General features: G+C 35.9%; 1 protein-coding gene across 1 annotated transcript in view; it reads right to left on the reverse strand.

Moving 5' to 3' along the window:
* Positions 1 to 7,080: 7,080 nt before the first annotated feature.
* The window catches only part of MBNL3 (muscleblind-like splicing regulator 3), a 104,957-nt gene continuing 92,869 nt past the window's right edge, over positions 7,081 to 19,168 (reverse strand). Inside the window, exons 6-10 of the mRNA XM_012653490.1 lie at positions 18,637 to 18,873; positions 15,162 to 15,312; positions 12,792 to 12,827; positions 10,380 to 10,474; positions 7,081 to 7,272 (exon numbers count right to left, since the gene is read on the reverse strand). Of these exons, the coding sequence (XP_012508944.1) occupies positions 7,261 to 7,272; positions 10,380 to 10,474; positions 12,792 to 12,827; positions 15,162 to 15,312; positions 18,637 to 18,873 (531 nt within the window). The 3' untranslated portion in view covers positions 7,081 to 7,260. The remainder of the gene's footprint in view (positions 7,273 to 10,379; positions 10,475 to 12,791; positions 12,828 to 15,161; positions 15,313 to 18,636; positions 18,874 to 19,168) is intronic.

The following is a 19,168-nucleotide window of genomic DNA, read 5'->3' on the forward strand; positions in this document are numbered from 1 at the left end:
TTGGGAGCATGGGAACAAATGGCTCATCTTGTAATTAAAGTGGAAATAATAATAATAAAACAGAAAACTTATTTTGAAATGGGCATTCCCAGAATCCAATGATACGATGGTCATATCATTCTCTCAACTGCTATACACAAAAGACGTAGCAACAAAATAATTTGTTTCCATCACTAACAAATAGCATCTATATACAGAAATAAAGCTTTGGAACCATGCCATGACAGATAAATCTTTAGATTGTATGTTTGGGAGGAAAAAAGTACTGCTTAATGGTTAGGTTACTTTTAGGTCTTATTACAGAGGTATTTTTAAAAAGTAATATGACGTAGAAAATGACTAGCAAGGATTTTTGTAATATCTGCAAAGAGCTGTGACTTATTTAATAGTGATGCGTTTTTTTTTCTTTTACATATACCATAATTGAGGATGGGTTCTATTTAAAGATAAAATTTCCCCGGAATAATCCAGCTTTTGAGTATTAATGAGTGATTCTCTTACAGACAAGAACAAGTGAAGGGGCTGAAAACTATATGAATTAGTCACAAACTAAATCCTTTCTTGGGCTTAATGATAGAGGTTATTTTTTGGCCTCAGCTATACACATCTGTTAAACTTCATTCCCTAATTTGTTTTACTTATTTAAACACAGCCACTGTGTTTAAGCTCCAAAGAGTGTGATCCAGTGACTGTCAGCATGCACACCATGCCATGAATTCATTGAATTCTTTTGGATGTTTCTAGGGTCATTCCCACTATTTTACAGATGATTTTTTCCCAACTTAAAATTTCTTATCTCTGTTGACCTTATGAAAATATATTCCTGGTGACTTAGAGATTCACAAAGAAATGTCAAAACAAGAACATGGGTTAAATTGGGAAATTACATTGGTGATAAGGCTGAAGTTGGAGTTCCTAACTACAGAATGAATGAATGCTTACATTCTGTATCAATGGAAATGCTGGTCAGATTGTCAGGCTGTTTGTTGTATGGCTGACTCTAAGCAATTATGGGCTGAGGGGGAAAAAAAAATCTAGCCAAATGGCCCTGAGCTATTGGACAACTGTAAGGCTTGGATTGCTTTCTGGCTTTGGCTTATTTTTCTTTCTCTGTAAGTGAGAGCTATCAAAATGGGTAGCAATGCCAGTACCAGCTCCCCCAACCCCAGGTTGGGCTCCTTCTCTACGGCAAGAACAACATGCCCCAAGATGTGAAGGACTCAAAGTACCTGCTGGTGATCAGATACTTAACCTTTCTAAGCACCACCTTTTCAAGGCCTTATTGCCTGGGGCAACAGGAAAGTTAAATGGTTATCTGTAGGTGGTATGGGAGCTAAAATTAGCAGAGATGGTCTGACTGAAACATTCTCTTCCAGCTCTTACGTTATGTAAGATTTTGGCTGGTTCTCTTCTGTTTAGTTAAAACAAAACAGTGGGAGGCTTGAAGCGGCACAGTGAAGTACTTTGTAATCTGGTAAAGGTAGGTCAGAAAACAGCTTCCACTGAACAGGTATAATGTAAATAAAGCCATTTATAAAGTTGTGCCAGGAGCATTTTTTCCTTTGTTAAAGGGAAGGAACTGCTTTATGCTGGCCACACTTAACTGTTAAATGAAACCTTCAATGGTTGCTAATTTGGCTTTGGTTACTGGATCTCGAAGGAAGAATAGTGGTCAATGTTAACAATCTGGTTGTCACTTAAATACATATTAATTGATATACATATCAACTAATGTATATAGCAGTTGATAATTTTCTAGGAAACATGAAATCTGATTCAATCATACTGAGAATATCTATCTTGTAATTTACAGGGTATTTCACTGCTTGCAACCATCGAGAAAAGAAAACCTCTGCCAGAAACCTGCCTGGTGTTTGTTTGTGTGTGTGTGTGTGTGTGTGTGTGTGTGTGTGTGTGTGTGTGTGTGCACGCGCACATGTGTTTAGGGTTGATTTAAAAAGCAAACAATCTTTGCTAGTGGTCTTGCTAAAAGACAAAGTACTTCACTCTTGTTCAGTGCTGTTAGCTGAAGTTGACCTGTTACCTGTTACTGGTCTTCTCTTTTGGTGAGCTGTAGCAAACTAGAAAGCCTCCACAACAGCAAAGCAACATCATGCTTTAGGTAAGCCTTATAGCAAAAACACCCTCCTTCTCAAAGTCTTAGAAATAACTCTTTCTTACTAACTTTTCCACTATCATCACAGACTTCTTACATTTAAAAAAAAAAAGCTCCAAGATTGCTCTCACGGACTATGTACATAAGTGCAAAAAAGGTGTGTCTCACACATTCGCACCCTAACTGAGGCGATCAGTTAACTGCAGCATATGTCTCTTAAACACTGTTAAGGGGTCATTCCACAGTACTTTTACACATGGTTTTACAAATATGAATTAATTTCAAACTATGCTTTAGCCATGCTTTAATCCTCATGTAGATAATATTTATGTATGTAATTCCAGAAACAGAATTTTTGCAGCTACAGCTAAGCCACTTGAATAGGGTAATTTTGAATAAAGTTATGAAAAAAGATCAGGTAATATAAATGCAATGACTGTGTTTTGAAGTCTAAATACTGTGGAATAACCCTATCCACAATGACAAATTCTATAAACAAATAAAGCCTGATTCTGGAATCCATGTGTCGTAAACTTTTAGACCAAAGAGTCACAAAAGATACAAATTCAGCTTTCACATATGGGACTTTCATATTAAAAAAAATTCAACCATATATGTTTTCTGAGTTTTGAGCTGTATCTTCTATATGATCATACTGTCACAAACAAAGTATAGTTTACAAGTAAAATTTTCACATTAAAAAAGACTAAAGGTAGCCATGTTGTAGTTTTGTTGCTAAAGCAACGACTAAATATCATTAGTTAACAATTATTATTTGTATATAAACTTAAATTTGTTCTTAAACTGTGAACTGTAAAGAATAGTTTTGGGCTATAATCTTTATCTTGTCATGCTTCAGTGTTAGTTTAGAACCTATCTAGGCGTGCTGAATACATGTAGTAAAAACTTTAACTCTCCTTCAAAATTAAATCCATTAGTTACTTAGAGATATAAAAAAGTAATAAAATAAAAATCTTAAAAGCTAACAATAAGAAAAATGAAAACGTGCACCGATTAGTGAGTTGGTGCTCAGAACCTATATTTGTAGTTATATTTACAGTTTAATTAGGCTACCAACTAAATTTGCAAAAAAGTTGTTATACTCTCTTTACATGTTGTTTATTATATTGCCTTGACAGGCACTGGTACAATTAGGCCACTATCTTACTGAATCTATTCATCAGAATTGGGAAATTAGATTTCCCTCATAAATTTTATCTATTTCTATTTTAACGTGTGTGAAATGTATGAGAGAGAAAAAGAATGAGGACTCCAGTTTCTAATCATTCTGTGTGTCACAGCCTTCCCTATAGGCTAAAAGAACTCAGAAAACTTGTCACTGTATTTTACCTAAGAACATCCTCATCTACACTCTCCAAAGAGGGGGAAAAAGAACCAAATAACATCTCAAGTAGCACATGAGCCTTCTCTCTTATTTAATAAAATGGAATGTAAATGTTGGTCCTTATCCAGATACCACTATGCCATTTAAAATGAATTCAAGTTGTAAAGATTAATTTCATTTGGTTCCTGCTTATGGCAGGGAGGAGGTACTTGCTTTGCTATTTCCCAAATTAGAGAGCAGGTGAGCTGGGCCTTCCATTAGTGAACACAGCCTAGTGGTTGTAGGACAACACTTCTGGCAAGATCAAAGTGCTTTAGCTTGTTCAAAAACGGATGGAGAAGATTGATGGAGTAGGGAGAAGATGGCTTTCCACATCACAATTAACTACAAATTAAAGACTCTAATCTTGAAAAGTGAAATGAAATGCAACAGCTGGTTGTGGAATCATGCTCAAATTGCAAAAGTAAATACTGTATTTAAATAGCAATTTTATGAATCCATTTATTTTAATTTAATGTTAATCCCTCTTTAAAATATAATTATGTTATGGCCACATAGTTCTTTTGTTAAAAAATTGACACTACTAAAATCCTCTTAAGAGATAACTTTTAGATTATTTTCTCTGTATACATCATGTGTTTTATCCAAGTTTCAGCACTCTTGTATATTTTTGCAAAAGGCTGAGAGAAATGGACAAAAGCAATAATTTTGGATAAATAAAAATAGAGGCCCTTGTGAAATACAAAGCTTATAAAATGTTAACTAAGAATCACAAGTGGTTAGAATTTTATATATACAGTTCATCCAGTAAATTTTTGTTTAGAGTCACTGATTAGTTTTGTGACTTGTCTTTTTTAACTGGAAATTTATAGTCTAATGACTTATCTTCTTTTCTTTTCTCGAATAAAGAGAATTTCAATAAGTCATTGCACAACTATGTAAATGAGTGCTATCTTAAACTTGCATTTTTCTCAAAACTGTTGAATTTGATCAAAACTTTAGGGCTTTGAACTTTCTTTCTTTAAATTCACTCACAAAGCAACTTTTAAAATGCCAACAATATAGAAAACTGTGGCACCAAAAATACAACTACCCTGAATATCCCTCACTGAACCACTTCCTAAAAAATAAGTCATTATTAATGTCTTCCAGTGCTTAAAGCAACATGAAAACAGCTGTACTCTAGGTTTATTTTCTAAGTACATCTTTGCCAAAAGTTGAAAAAGTTACATGAGATAGTACATTGCATCAAAATGCCAAACTACACAAAAGTTCATTTTGCACAAAAAACATTCCTGTCTACTCTCCTTTAATGAATACATCCAGAGTAGCTCAAGTGCATCCTTCCTGGATTTAAGTAATCAGATCTACCCTTCTGGAGAGGCTCTGGCACAAATTATACAAAACTTAGTTCCATACACAAGGAATTTCAAAAAGGCATACTCTACTTTCTTCTATGGCAATGTTAAGATTTTGGGAAACAGAAATTAAGTGGTTCAAAGAGTCCACAGGTAAAACGACAATTCTTGATCTCTAACTCTAGGGAACACTATTAACAAATGACAGTGACCCAATATAAGCAAGACTGTTTAGATATCACTGTTGATCAGGATTTAGATTGATAATTAAGATCTATAGTATATCAACTACCAGAGAACTAAATTTGCTCTCTTATATTCTGAGCCAAACCTGCTTTGGGATAGAGTCTCAAATGTTCTTAATCACAAACAATGTGAAAAGGAAGAACAATGGAAGTTAATAGATATTTCTGGGTCCCACAATGGCTAGGTGGCCTTGGGCAAGTCACATACCCTAGGCTTCAGTTTCATCAAGTGAGAAAAGGTTTTGCCAACTCCATTGTTCTGTGATTCAAACACTACTAGCCAGCTTAAGGTATCCTAAGTAAGATTTTCTCTTTGCTTGTCATTTTCATGAAGGAGAGAAACAACCCTTTTATATATATATCGAATCTGATGGTTTTATACTTTTCAGTAGGGGAAGGTGTATTTACTAGAAAATATTAAATCTATCTAAGTTGATGTAAAATATATGTTTCCACCACTGTATAATAGTAATGTTAATAACTGACTAGGGTGGAGGAGGTCAATTAATTACTATTTTACTTGGTTGTAAAATTATTTCCTAAGTATTAGTAATGTGAATTCAGCTCAGCTCCGTGGCGTATAGCCACTCTGTTTCATCCAAAGGGTGCTAAAACCCCTTTCTATTATAATTTTCAAACACATATAAAGGCAAACGAATCCAAACAAAAAGAGAGGCTTGGTTATGACATGAGAGACTCTGATGTTAAAGTTTGGGCAGGAAACACTTGCTGTATATCATGAGCGCTTGTTCCTCCTCTGAAGTGTTTAACAAAAACTGGAAACTCAGTTGAACTGAAGCTAAAGACAACTGCAGTTATCTTTCCTAGTTCTTTTGAATAAATCAAAGAATAATATTAAACCTCTTCCTGTCCCCTGTCCCTCCCATTTCTCCAAACCTGTATTCAGGCTCCCTCTGTGATTAACAGAGAAGACTGTCCATTTGGGGAGGAAAGGCCTCATTTGGAACCAATTCTCTTTAACCCTGACTGACTTTTGCTAGATTGCATCTTATTTATTATTCAAAAATAGTCTAGAGAGCATGAGCCATTTGCATTTGGAAAATGGCACTTGTGTAAAAGGTTACACTGCAATGGTTTTGCACACTTTTCTCCAGTACGTATGAACTATCTCTGCACCCCCATCTCTCTGTTTAATTTATAACCTGTAATTAGTATACCTTTAAGCCCCGAATACCAGTTTCTCAGCTGAAGATGACAAATGGCTCAGTTTTAGACACTCAACCTAGGAGATAGGATTCTTGAGCCACAAAAAAATGTAATGGGCACTTTACATAATTTTATTAAATGTCAAGAAATTCAATTAAAAGTTAGTTCTTGTTTTTCAAGCTATTTATGGGTTAATGTTTTAAGAAGTTCCTTCCTTTGTGCAGGCAATTATTTCTCTCTCGCAAAAAAATCTAGTAATTTGATTGTATTATGCAACATTAGATCTGCAGGTACAAATTATACACATGCATGTTTATGAACGGAACAGGTTTTGTGCATACTCAAAAGTGAGGCCTTTTAAGTGTCTGCCCCAAGAAACCTACAGAAATATTCTAAAGAGAGAGAGAGAGCATATTAACATGAAACTGTCATGTTTCTCAAGCACATATACTTTTGTTCCCCACTAATAATGTTTTAGTTGAAATCAAACACCATACATATACAGCAAAACACTACAGTGTATGAAAACCTAACACAACACAACACAACACAATACGATGACAGGAAAAATGGTACTGAATATATGTGTTACATTCTAAATCAACCCAATAGACTATTATGTAAACAAAATAGTAAGGTAACACTTCAAAAACAGATAAACATTTAACCACCAAGAATGTATAGTAAGCCAACAGTTCACTGTGGAAATTCACTTAGCATGGTTACTGGAAAATCACAAAGAGTAATGTAACAAGTTACACAATTTTATAGTCATGTTCTACTTGATAATCCAAATAAGACGAATGGTAGTTATTAGTTTTCTATTTGTATTTTGTTTTAACATCTCCATTGATTTTTAATGCTTTATTTTTTTATCTGAATTTTTTGGCTAGTATCTTTGCTTTGCTTAATATATTGACTGCACCACACTGATTGTTGTGTTGGTAGAAGAGGACATACGAGAATATATGTAGAAAGGCCATACAGAGGTTCTCACGGAGAGATTCCGATACTCCATAATTCTGCTGTTCAGAACTTCAACTGAAATGGAAAACAAAAGAAAGAGTGAGAAATATTGAAGGGTTATTTAACTAGGACCCAGGAGACTGTGGTTCTTGTTCCAGTTCTGTGGGTGAACTATGCCGAGACATCCCCCACTCTGAGTTTCAGATTGTACATTTGTGAAAATGGGGCTATTGGAAATGATTGCTAAAGAACCGTATAGCTATGATAGTCTATAGTTCCCATTGAGTGCTAACGTAGAAAACTGCCCTAAGTTAACAGAGACGCACTCCATTGTTGACGGCATCATCTATTCAATGCGAAAACTTTTTGCTGAACATCCACCCATTTGTCCACCTCCTCCAACTGGCATGTGTTGAGAAAATGTGTTTGATACCAAACATTTTAAAATATGCAAATATTAAATAAACTTTAAACTTTTTATCTGAATGTTTTACAGCCATGCAAAAATAGCCCTAAGTGTAAAATCTAGGTATATAGTAATGCACAAAATTACATTTTTGAACTTTGGAGAAATTTTCAACACCTGTTACATATTGAAGTGATTATGTTCTGCCAAATACACATTTTCTAATGGAACCAAGCAAAAATGAATCACTCTTACCAAAAATGTTCTGTTGGAAAGTTAATTATATTTGAAGACTTTTGTTTACCTTGATGTGAAGCAGCCCATTAGAACTAGGCAAGTGTTGGTAAAACCTACATTCTCATGTTTGGTGCTATTCCCAAGTTGCCACTATCCCAAATGACACCCCTGAAAATTACTTCAATTTATAGCCTCTTCAGCTTTCCCATGTACTCAAAGGTGTCTTTTAAAACATTCCTTATGATTGAAGGGACCTATTTATTTAATGTACAGTCAACTATCAGCTCTGTCTAGAACAGTTAGTGCTCTGGGCCTGTGTGTCCTCCGCAGGAAAGAAGGGCTAGCTGGGATCTTGACAACTAGTCCATCAAGGGACAGAACTGCTACCTCCTTAAACCAAATGATACACTCCAGGTGTGAGAACTTCAAACTTTCAATGACTAAGGTATACTTATTCAGTGTTGGTACACTATTTTAATAAGTCCCTAGAATTAATTAAGATACCTAGGAGTCTTAAGTGGCTTCAAAAGTCATACATTCCAAGTGAACGACTGAGCAAATGAAATGTGTGTCACTATGAGCTCTGGACCAGGCAAAGAGGAGATCAAGGGTGAGGGGGAAAAATCCAACAACAACAACAACAAAAATTTGTTTAAAAAAGAAGACATGATTCAAATGAAAATAATGGGTACTAAAGTATGTCACTCAAAATTTAAAACAGCTGGAGCAATCCTGATTTACATGGGAAGCAACACAATGCAGCAGACTGTAAAAGCACTATTTTCTACCATGTCATAGGAAAAGCGTATTGCTTATTGTCTTTAAGATGATGGTCTCAGTCAAATCCTGACAAAATTATTGTTTTAACTTCAATACAATAATGAAGCTATAAAAACGTTAAAGAATTAGAATTGAAAAGCGAGCTGTGCCTTTGGCTAACAAATCATACTCCTTTAATAATAGGAAAACATTTCAGAATTTGTAAGTTCATTGGGAAAATACAGTACCAGCTGTCATTTCCATACTAAAAATTTGCGTATGTGCTCTCACATTTCAAATTGGAAAATTTAGAATGTGTAAATCAAGCTCTCAGTTACAAGCAATATCTATTAATGAAAAATGAAAATACTTACCGAAGCCTTTAGCAAATGCAATTGTGTAAATAAAAATATATAGCCTATAAATATTATTTATATTAATACTTAAAGAAACTTACTGTTCTACTGGTAACTTCTACATCTGTGAAACAAACATGCTGCTATTCAGTTCATCTACTGATAATTGGGGTATCTATAGTAGTAAAAAAGATTTTAGATTAAAATAGTTTCTTGAGAGAAGTCTGTTTATTTTGTTCACTGCTTGGAGATGGTAATCAATAACCATAATCAATTTCACAGAAAATTTTAGACATATTAACCATTTGTACTAATAGTTAATTTTGCAAAGCAAAGCTGAGAAAGGGGTTTGTTCCTTCAGTGAATTAATTGCTCTGTATGCTTTATGGTTATCATACTTGTAATTTAAACAGCAGTAGAACTTACAGTCTGTAAGCATGGTTACTGCTTCAATAAGGCAAAATGGCCATAACACTATACAATAATTATTATATGTATTTGCTTACAATTTTAAGACTCACCCCAAATTTATAATTTGCTTTGTGACCTTGCCTGGAAAATCAAAATAATACAAGCACACCTAGTGTCCATATGAGAAGGAATTTCTAATGTAGTCACTGAGAAATGATAAGTATATCTGTGCCTTGGAAAGAAATGAAAGTGATATCTTGCTTTCTTTCCAATGGATCTGAAGGTAAAGGTGATGATTGCACTGTTAAAGCTCAAACACAATAACCAAATATGGCAGTAAAATAAAATAAATTCTTCTCTTGACCAATGAAGAAGCATTTAAGAAATATTAAGTGTATATTTGAGGATTGGTGCAATATCAATAATCAGATATAGAATATCAACATCTAGTAACTGATTAAAAATGAGTAAAATTCTGCTGATTAATCTCAGGATGAATAGCAAAGTTCTATTGCTCTATTGCTATCTCATCACTCTAGAATATACACAAAAATAAAACTTCTAAGGCTGGGTGCAGTGGCTCATGTCTGTAATCCTAGCACTTTGGGAGGATCGCTTGAGGCCAGGAGTTCGAGACCACCCTGAGCAAGAGCTGGACCCCATCTCTACTACAAATAGAAAAATTAGCCAGGTGTGGTAGCACATGCCTGTAGCCCCACCTGCTGGGGAGGCTGAGGCAGGAGGATCGCTTGAGCCCAGGAGTTTGAGGTTGCAGTGAGCTATGATGATGTCACTGCACTCTAGCCCAGGCCACAGAGCAAGACCCTGTCTCAATAAAAAATAAAAAAATGAAAAATAAAAACAAATAGTAAACAACTTCTAAATATGATACTTGCTTAAGAAACACATAAGAATATGAAGTAAAGTGCCTTGCCAATCCAAAAAGCATATACTGTGCCTTACCAACACATTATAGTTATCTAGGTCTGAACAGGTAAAATAAATGGCCAAACCTGATTGCCTGTAGCTGTTGCAGCGAAGGGAACGTTGGTGGCAGGTGTTGCTGTTGCAGACACAGTGGTAGGTGTAGCACCGTGCATCATGGGCACTTTCAGTAGGAAACCATGGAAGCAACACACAGGAGAGTGGAGCATTTATGCAACCGTGACATATACGATGGAATGGGGCGTGGTAGGTATCACAGCAACAAGCCATGTGACATCATCATGATGGACACATCAGGGTGCAGCATGCAAATCACAGTCAGTGCAAAGCAACACAGCATGGAAGGGCGAAAAATTAAAAAAGAGAAAGGGGAAAGCCAATTATAGTTACCATTAAGGAAAACAGAACATTCTCAACATTTAGTAAGTTTTTGAGCAGAATCACATTGTAGTTGACTCAAAAGGCCAAATTTTTGGAAGGGGTTATAATTTTAATGAGTACATACGAAAAAAATCTGATATTACTAGGGCTTTCTATCTGAAGCTAGTTAAGCAGACAAGTAACTGGAGTGCACATTCACAAGAGGATTAAGGAATTATAAATTGGTGTTTGGCTTCACTGACTTACAGCTGTCACTAGACTTGCAGGTGCAAAGGGATATGTATACTTACCTGATCTGCATGCCAAAAAAATGGTAGTGTGATTGTGAGTATGTGGTAGGGGAGCAGATATGAAGAATACAGTGAACTATGCATGCAGGTTTTTAAGTACAACTCTGGCAAACTCTTGGAAACTTTGGCTATGTATCAAACAAATACATGGAGTAATTCATAGTAAATCTTGTCTTCAAAGCAAATATTACAGCTACAATGGCTAGCAGCTGCAAAATCTCTTTCAGGATGTTTTCTCTTTGCCTTTTCTAGTTTCTATCTCATTTTGAAAGCTTTTTGGATGCTTTTCTAATTTCTAGCTCATTTTGGAAAGCAAACCAGGGAATTAATGTGTAAATAGCAATGTGTGAATGGCAAGCATGCATATATAATAATTTATCATGTCTACATCGATTGAATTCAGATTTTCTGAAAGTCTACAGAGAAAGTGAATGGCCAAAGAGAGAAAAATTGACATAATATGCAATGTCATAGAAACTGAAAATGTACCTCCAATGGTGATTAACAGCAACTCTGTAGTAATCTCTTCCACTCATCTCTAGTTACTCATTACCTATAGCCATCCCTTCTTGTCTTACATGGCAATTCTAAAAGCACTCTTGTTTTCCCTTTGGGATTGTGGCAACTGTACAGGAAGCAGCACCACTAAAGCATGCAGTTTGCATTCCTAAGCAGAGCTCTGAAGGTGAAATGAAAAAGGAACGTCCCCGAGAAAACAATCACAAAATGTGAAGACAGAGACACATTTTTCAAACTTGCAGAAGTCTGTTCTAATCATATGCATATAATGCTCCTGTTAGTATCAATGGAACTGTCATTAGTTCCTACAGGGGACAGCCAACCCCTCAAAAACAGAGGCCTCACCTCCATTGCCAGGGTTCGGATATTGATATGTTAATGAATGCTGCTACTATGTGGTTGTCATTTTGATCTTTTGTTTTATCTCAAGAAGCCTGTTAGTGGTGCCTTTTGGGCTCTGCATCTACTCTGGTCCACTAATGGGATGGAGGTCAAGCTGTTGCAAACTCTCAAAAAGGATTGGAAGAACTGGATTGATATGAGATAGTGGGGTGGGATGGGGTGGGATCATTCCTCCCTGTGTTGAACAGAGCTATTTTCTCCTGGTTTGTTCCTGGAGCCCACGAGGACTATGGAAGCTATGAACTTCCACTTCCTTTCTCATCCTCTTCAGCATTAGTGATTGTGTTGATAGGTAACTAAAAGATCTGCATGCAACTGGTTGTTAAAAATCACATAACGCCCAAAGAAATGATTCTGTTGTGCCTAGTTTCTGTGTAGTTGGTGCTTCAGGCTAGAACACTACAGAATTCATAATGGAGCACTGCAGAATGCTCTAGCTTTGTGTAACTTATTCTTTCTCACCATCTGAGTATTGAATAGTTTATATTATATGGATAACTTTTGGGGGGAGGCATTGTTTCATTTTACTTTACAAATTATATATTTGAAGTATTTTATAATTTTTAAATAATAAATGTAAAGCTAAGAACAAAACTGCCCAGTCTGTCCAGGTAAAGAAACATTTGTAAATATTCCAGTTGCTATTTTTAGGGTAGAGATAGAGAAATGACAGGGTCAGTATTTGCCCACAGTGGCAACCAACTAGGACTTGAAAAAGTAGGACTACTTTGATTCCACAAAGACATGAGAAAGAAAGCACCATATTAAACCTTAAGTACTCAGAAAATGTCCAGCCACATCTTTCAGTGACTCATCTATTTCATAGTGACAAAAGAAAAACACATTTTTCAGATTAGAAAAAGTTGAGAATTTTTATACAAAACCTACCAATACTTGAAGCGGGTGCCATGCACAGTATTGGCCCTGTACACCATGCAGAAAAGCGTGGAAAGTAAAGAAAAGAGATATTTCATTATTAAAGCTTTACTGATAGAAATAAATTTTAACTAGAAAGATATTTTCTTTTATCAATTAATCAGCACATGCAAATCCAGTAATCCCCCATGCTTACAATTACAGATTAGCTTGAAGATCACAAACCCAGGTAATCAAAGTAATTCTTGGATTCTTAGGTACAAAAAAGATCTTCAATTTTTCTTTAAAGGAATTACATCATTTAAATTACATATTTTGGACAAATATATCCTAAATACTTTTTATCATAAAAAGGAGGATTTTAATCTATTACATCTTTTTTTTTCAAAATATGCTCCAGGATCTGTTATCTGTGCCCATATTTCTATTGAAAGCATGAATCGGTGAACACTGCTGCCTCTGCCTCATCATAACCGAGGACTTGACTATGAACAAACAAATAAGCTTTCCATCAAGATGGGGCTCTCAGCTGGATAGCTTTTTATTTTGCTATTAATTAAGGGGAAGAGGATTTTTCTGGCATTCTTACTTATAAATCTAGATTTTATATTAGGCAAATCTGGAAAAGAAAAGTCTAACTTCTAAACTAAGTAACTGTAGTATTAAGAAAACCTAGAAAGAACAACATAACTTTTATTACCTTCAACCACCTTGGCTAGATTTCCTGGGCTACCAAATTCATGCCATAGCTACAAGACAAATTGGAAGCAACTGAGGTGGAATGATCTAATGTTTGTGTAAATTTACCACAATTTTTGAAGAAAAAAATGCCAGAAATAAAGTCAGCACAACTCACCTCATACTGGTTTTCTCTTTTAGTCTGTGGACATTATTTTTTTCTTAGGTTTAGGGAAAAAGTCTAAATTATTAGATATCAATAATTACTTATTATAGGTGATATAAAAAGTGCTAAAGAATTCCATTTTCCCCCTCAGAAACTATTATATAAATGCATAAAAACTGTGTTATTTAAATGATTGTCATTAAGAACTATTGTGGTTAGTAACTAAAGACCGGTTTTTCTTTTGTTTGTTTTTTTTTTTTTTTTGAGACAGAGTCTCGCTCTTTTGCCCAGGCTAGAGTGCCGTGGCGTCATCCTAGCTCACAGCAACCTCAAACTCCTGGGCTCAAGCGATCCTCCTGTCTCAGCCTCCTGAGTAGCTGGGACTACAGGCATGCGCCACCATGCCCGACTAATTTTTTCTATATATCTATTTTTAGTTTCCAGATAATTTATTTCTATTTTTAGTAGAGACGGGGTCTCGCTCTTGCTCAGGCTGGTCTCGAACTCCTGACCTTAAGCGATCCACCTGCCTTGGCCTCCCAGAGTGCTAGGATTACAGGCGTGAGCCATAGAGACTGGTGTTTGCATGGCTTCATTCAAAATTAATTAACTAATTAATTTACTAATTAACCAATGGGCTTTTTCAAGTCTAAGTATACATACTATGTGTTTAGCATGTTTATATAATTAACATGGCTTTCTAAATTAATTTTTAAAACATTTGTTAGTTTTATTTAATAATAGTTTCCAAATGAGGGCATTTAGGATTCTGGCAAAAAAGAAAAAATCTAGTGTACTTCCAGTGTATTTTCAATTTATTCCTAAGAGACTATATGCTCATTCTTAAAGTACTAAACCACTGGAAGAAAACTGTTTCTCCCCATATATGATATTTATTTGAATAAAATTCTGGCTTAAATTTTTCTATTCAATTTGGTACAAAACTATTAAGCTATTCAATATGGTTGAATGTAGGAGGTAATATAAAATATGCTGCAAAATGTCAGAAAAATATAATAAACTTTTTTTATATTACCTGGTTTAAGAGTTAGAGGCTAAAACTATGTGTTTTATATATACTATACTGTATTATACTATACTATAACTTTAAGAGCAGTTTTATTATAACTACCTTTGGCATATCAACAATATGTAGACCACAGATTTTCATAATACTGAAGCTGGAATTGTTTTTTTTTTTTCGACAGCAGACCACTGTCTGTGAAAGTGATACCTAAGAGTCAAGGAATTAGTTTGAGACCGAACCAAGTGACTCAATCATAAGAAGCAAAAAATAAGAAATGCTAAAAAGAACAATGTGATACCTTTTCCTTGTTTGATTTCAAACCATCAGTTTTCAGGAATCATAGAAAAACAGGTTGTTCTAGATACCAGCAGGTCAAGCATAACTGACTAGTTTTATTTCTAATCAAAATATATGTCAACAGTCTCCTTGTAAAAGCTCTTTTGAAGCTGCTTTGGATTATATACATTCACAACATTAAAACTCACCACAGTGCCCAGAGCTGTGTACTCACCTGCAGGGAAAAATGCCGGCTGTGGGAGCTGTAGGTTAGCCAGAGCTTGTTGGCAGTGGAAAACACTGGGATTAAAGACCGGGGTGGCACCATTGGTCTTTTCAAGTGCCGATCTCTTTGGTATCAGTTGCAGTGCACCAGGGTGTAGAGCCTGTGGGGGAAGGGTGGATTAATCATTAGTTGCAGAGAAAGTAAAACACATACACAAACCAAGCAAGCAGATATGGCCCAGGAATCCTCTGTAAGGGTATCCATTGAGCAAGACTTTGAATAAACAGTGGCCCCACTGCAAGGTAACCAACTGTGATTAACCAGTGAAACTAGAAGAGTAGATAGTCCAACAGAAAAAAAAAATTAAAAAAAAAGGCTTTTCAACTTCACTAATTTAGGTCTCATTGAGGCAGGATGCAACAGAAAGCTATTACAGCAAGTAATCATTTAAAGTGAACATCTCAGCAATGCTCACCTATTAATCTACAAAGATGAGATTAGCAAAAGCAACAGATATAGGAGGAAAGAGATTTCTGCCTCTTAAAATTCCAATATGGATCTAGGACACAAATGGTAGATATGTGATAAAACAGATGTTGGTAGATCAGAGTCTGACACGTAGCCCCATAAAATAAAATCCAATTAATACAAAGACTTTAGGTTCAAATCTTACAACTGTATATTTCTTAACTAACATGTAAGGACAAAGCAAATGAATCATTCCTCCCGCACTGCCTACCTTAGCCAGGTAGTTAGCAAAATGTATACTGTTTTCATTTACAGTGGCTAACTGTGCATTTTGGTTTGTACCATATGGTTTGTTAAGTCCTTGTAAGGTTTAATTCCAAAACTTATTAGCATTTTTAAATCTTCCTTTCATGTCTACAATCCTTTCAAAATCCCACTGTTCTATGATACTTAGTTAAACTTGCCCCTGGATCAGATTCATTGGAGAAGTTTAACATTACTTTACTTTTTTTTTTTCTCAGCAAATTGCACATTAGTTAAAAGACATGTCCCAGCAACAATTCAGTATGCTCCAAATTCTTAGGGAGACACAAACACTTCTGGTAAGTAGCCTTCCATGTGCCAAAAATGGTCACGCCATGATCTCCTTCCTGTGGATAACCAAGGCCTCAAGGTATCTCTATTCTCTTCTGGGAACTGTGCTGTCAGAAAACTATTGTGAGGTCTGTTATTTATTTCAGACAATTTTGACTGGTTTCTGCTGGTGTACAAAAGCTTAAACCATTTTCCACCAGATTTGACTGGTTTCAACCAGACAAAGCTTAGACCAGTTTCCGCCGGACTAAACTGGTCTAGACCAGTTTCAGTGGGTTAAAACCAGATTTAGCCAGTTCAGAACAGTTTCAACTGGTTAGACCAGTTTAAGACAGCCTGATCTGGTTACAGCTGGTATAGACTGGCTTCGTCTAGTTTAGACCGGTTGAAACCAGTTTCACCCAGTTTGGTCTGGTTTTAGCCAGTTTAGACTGGTCTAGAATAGTTATATCTGATTTCAGCCAGTTCAGGATGGGTCTCGCTGGTTTGGACTAGTTTCAACTGGTGTAGACCAATTTCAGCCACTTTGGTCTGGTTTCAGTTGCTTTAGACTGTTTTAAACCAGTTTCAGCTGTTTTAAACTAGTTTCAACTGCTTAAACTGGTTCTCACAGGCTCAGTGCAGTATAGAATGGTTTGGGATGGTTTATACTGGTTCCAAGCAGTTTAGAGTGGTCCCAGCCAGCTTAGACCAGTTTCAGCCAGCTTATTCTGGTCTAGACTGGTTTTGACTGATTTCAGCCAGTTGAGACCAGTTTTAGCTGGATAAGTTGGGTTTAGAATGGTTTCAAATGGTTCGGACCAGTTTCAGTTGGTTTAGACCAGATTCAGCTGGTTCAGAACAGTTTCAGCCAGCTAAATCTGGTCGAGGCTGGTTTCCACTGATTTCAGCTGGGTCAGACTGGTTTGAGCCTGCTTAGTCTGGTTTAGATCAGTTCCAACTGGTTAGGCTGGTTTAGGCCAGCTTCAGCCAGTTTACACCAGTCTGGTTTGGTTTAGACCAGGTACAGCAATTTTATTCTGCTTTCAGCTGGTTCAGAGTGGTTTATTCCAGTCTAGGCTGTTTTAGACTGGTTTAGACTGGTTTCAGCTGGTTTAGACTTGTTAGGTCTGTGTTACACCCATTACAGCCAGTTTAGACCCGTGCAGACTGGTTTCAGTTGTTTTCAACTGTACAGGTTTCATGTGGTTTAGACGTCTTTTGAATAGTTTAGACCCTTTTTTACTGGTTTCAGTTAGTTTTGACTGGTTTCAGCCAGTTAAGACTGGTTTTATCTATTATGGACCATTTTCAGCTGGTTTCAGCCAGTATCCACAGGTTGGAGAAATTAAGCATATTTGGCTTAGAGAAGAGATGTGAGAGTCACTCTCATATAGGCTAGAGATGAACTTATATTGTGAATTTCGAGTTGCAGCAAAAAATTTCAACTCCATATGACGTTAACCTTCTTAATAGGGATGTTTGAAAATAAATGTATCTCTCTTGTGAAAAAATAAGGTCTCTATCATGGAACTCTGAACTATAAATGCACATGAGATTTTAGCTCACAGTGCATCTCCTCAGCTTCAGGATCATAGAAGTGTTTTTTCCACAGCCAGGGAACATGAGGTTTCCTCGAGGTTTTATCTCCTATTGTGGTTGTTATACCCTATTGCATGTGGAAATATCCAGGCAGAAAAAGAAATAAATATCAATCAGCACATCAAAATAATTGACAGTTGTGACATAGTTAAGTAATCATAGTTCTTTGTTCTCAACCTGTCATACTGTAGTATAACACAAATTTTTCCCTACTTCCTACCTTTCAGTATAATTAAACAGAACTTTTTCCCACAACTGACTTGCTAGGGCAACTCAAAAGCCAGGCCTCTTCTCCTAACCATGTAGAAATTTTCCCCCAGCCTTAACAGGCTGCTGCCTTTGTCCTCAATACCATTCCTCCAAAAAGGACAAATAACCTCAAATTAACCTTTGGGAAATTATAAACTACTTACTATCCCATCTTTCAAATGCTCTGTTTTGGAAAGGAATTAAAGATATTAGTAGCAAAGTGCCCATGAAAGTGGCTCATAGAGCAGAGAGGCAACTTTCTGCCTTTCTAAGATATTACGAATAGTTAGACTATAAAAGCACTCAAAAATAATTTACCGTTTAAATCATATAATTTAGCCTTTCTCTGAAAATGGGAGAAAGAGCACAGTAAGTTAAGACCATTAGTAAAGCTTTTAAATAATTATCTTTAGAAAATTGTAGCAAATAAAGTAGAATAAATAGGTTCCCTCTTTTCTAGTTTATAACCTTGACTATTCATATTAAGGTCCACTCATGACTATCCAATATTATGGTTACAGGATATTAGACAAATTGGGGAATATTTGAGTCATTTACCCTAAAGAGGCCACAAGTCCAGGCCTGTTCTTACCATCACAGGGGCAGCTGAATGGTTCATCTGGTGATGAGCTGCCTTGAGTTTGGCTTGCAAGTGTGCAGGAGGATGAAAGTACTTGCATTTCTCCCGGGAGCATCGACCTTTGATGTAATCCATGCAGATTGTCACAGTATTATCACTTGCTTCAATCATGGAAACATCTGTAGGGTGAGCATAGCGGCAATCGTTCTCCCCACGGGTACAATTTCCACGCTGAAATTCTCGGCAAACCTTAAAGAGAAAAATACACACACACACATTGATGACTGGAAGGTGACTGGCTTTTTTCTTTTTGCCAGTGATTGTAAGAGTAATTGCATATATTTTGTATATATTATTTAGGAAAAAATCTAAAAAGATGAAGGACGATGTATAGCCATATTCAGTATGAGATGTAAACACAGACAGAATTTCTACTCCTAGAAAAAAAATTCCATTCCCCCTAAAGAAAAATTGTCTGTTTTCCTTACATTGAAATAAAAGTACTTAAAAGTATTATCAAAAGCCAATTTTAATCCTCCAGTTA

Source organism: Propithecus coquereli, unplaced genomic scaffold, assembly GCF_000956105.1.
Source record: "Propithecus coquereli isolate 6110/MARCELLA unplaced genomic scaffold, Pcoq_1.0 Scaffold42, whole genome shotgun sequence".
Taxonomy (NCBI): domain Eukaryota; kingdom Metazoa; phylum Chordata; class Mammalia; order Primates; family Indriidae; genus Propithecus; species Propithecus coquereli.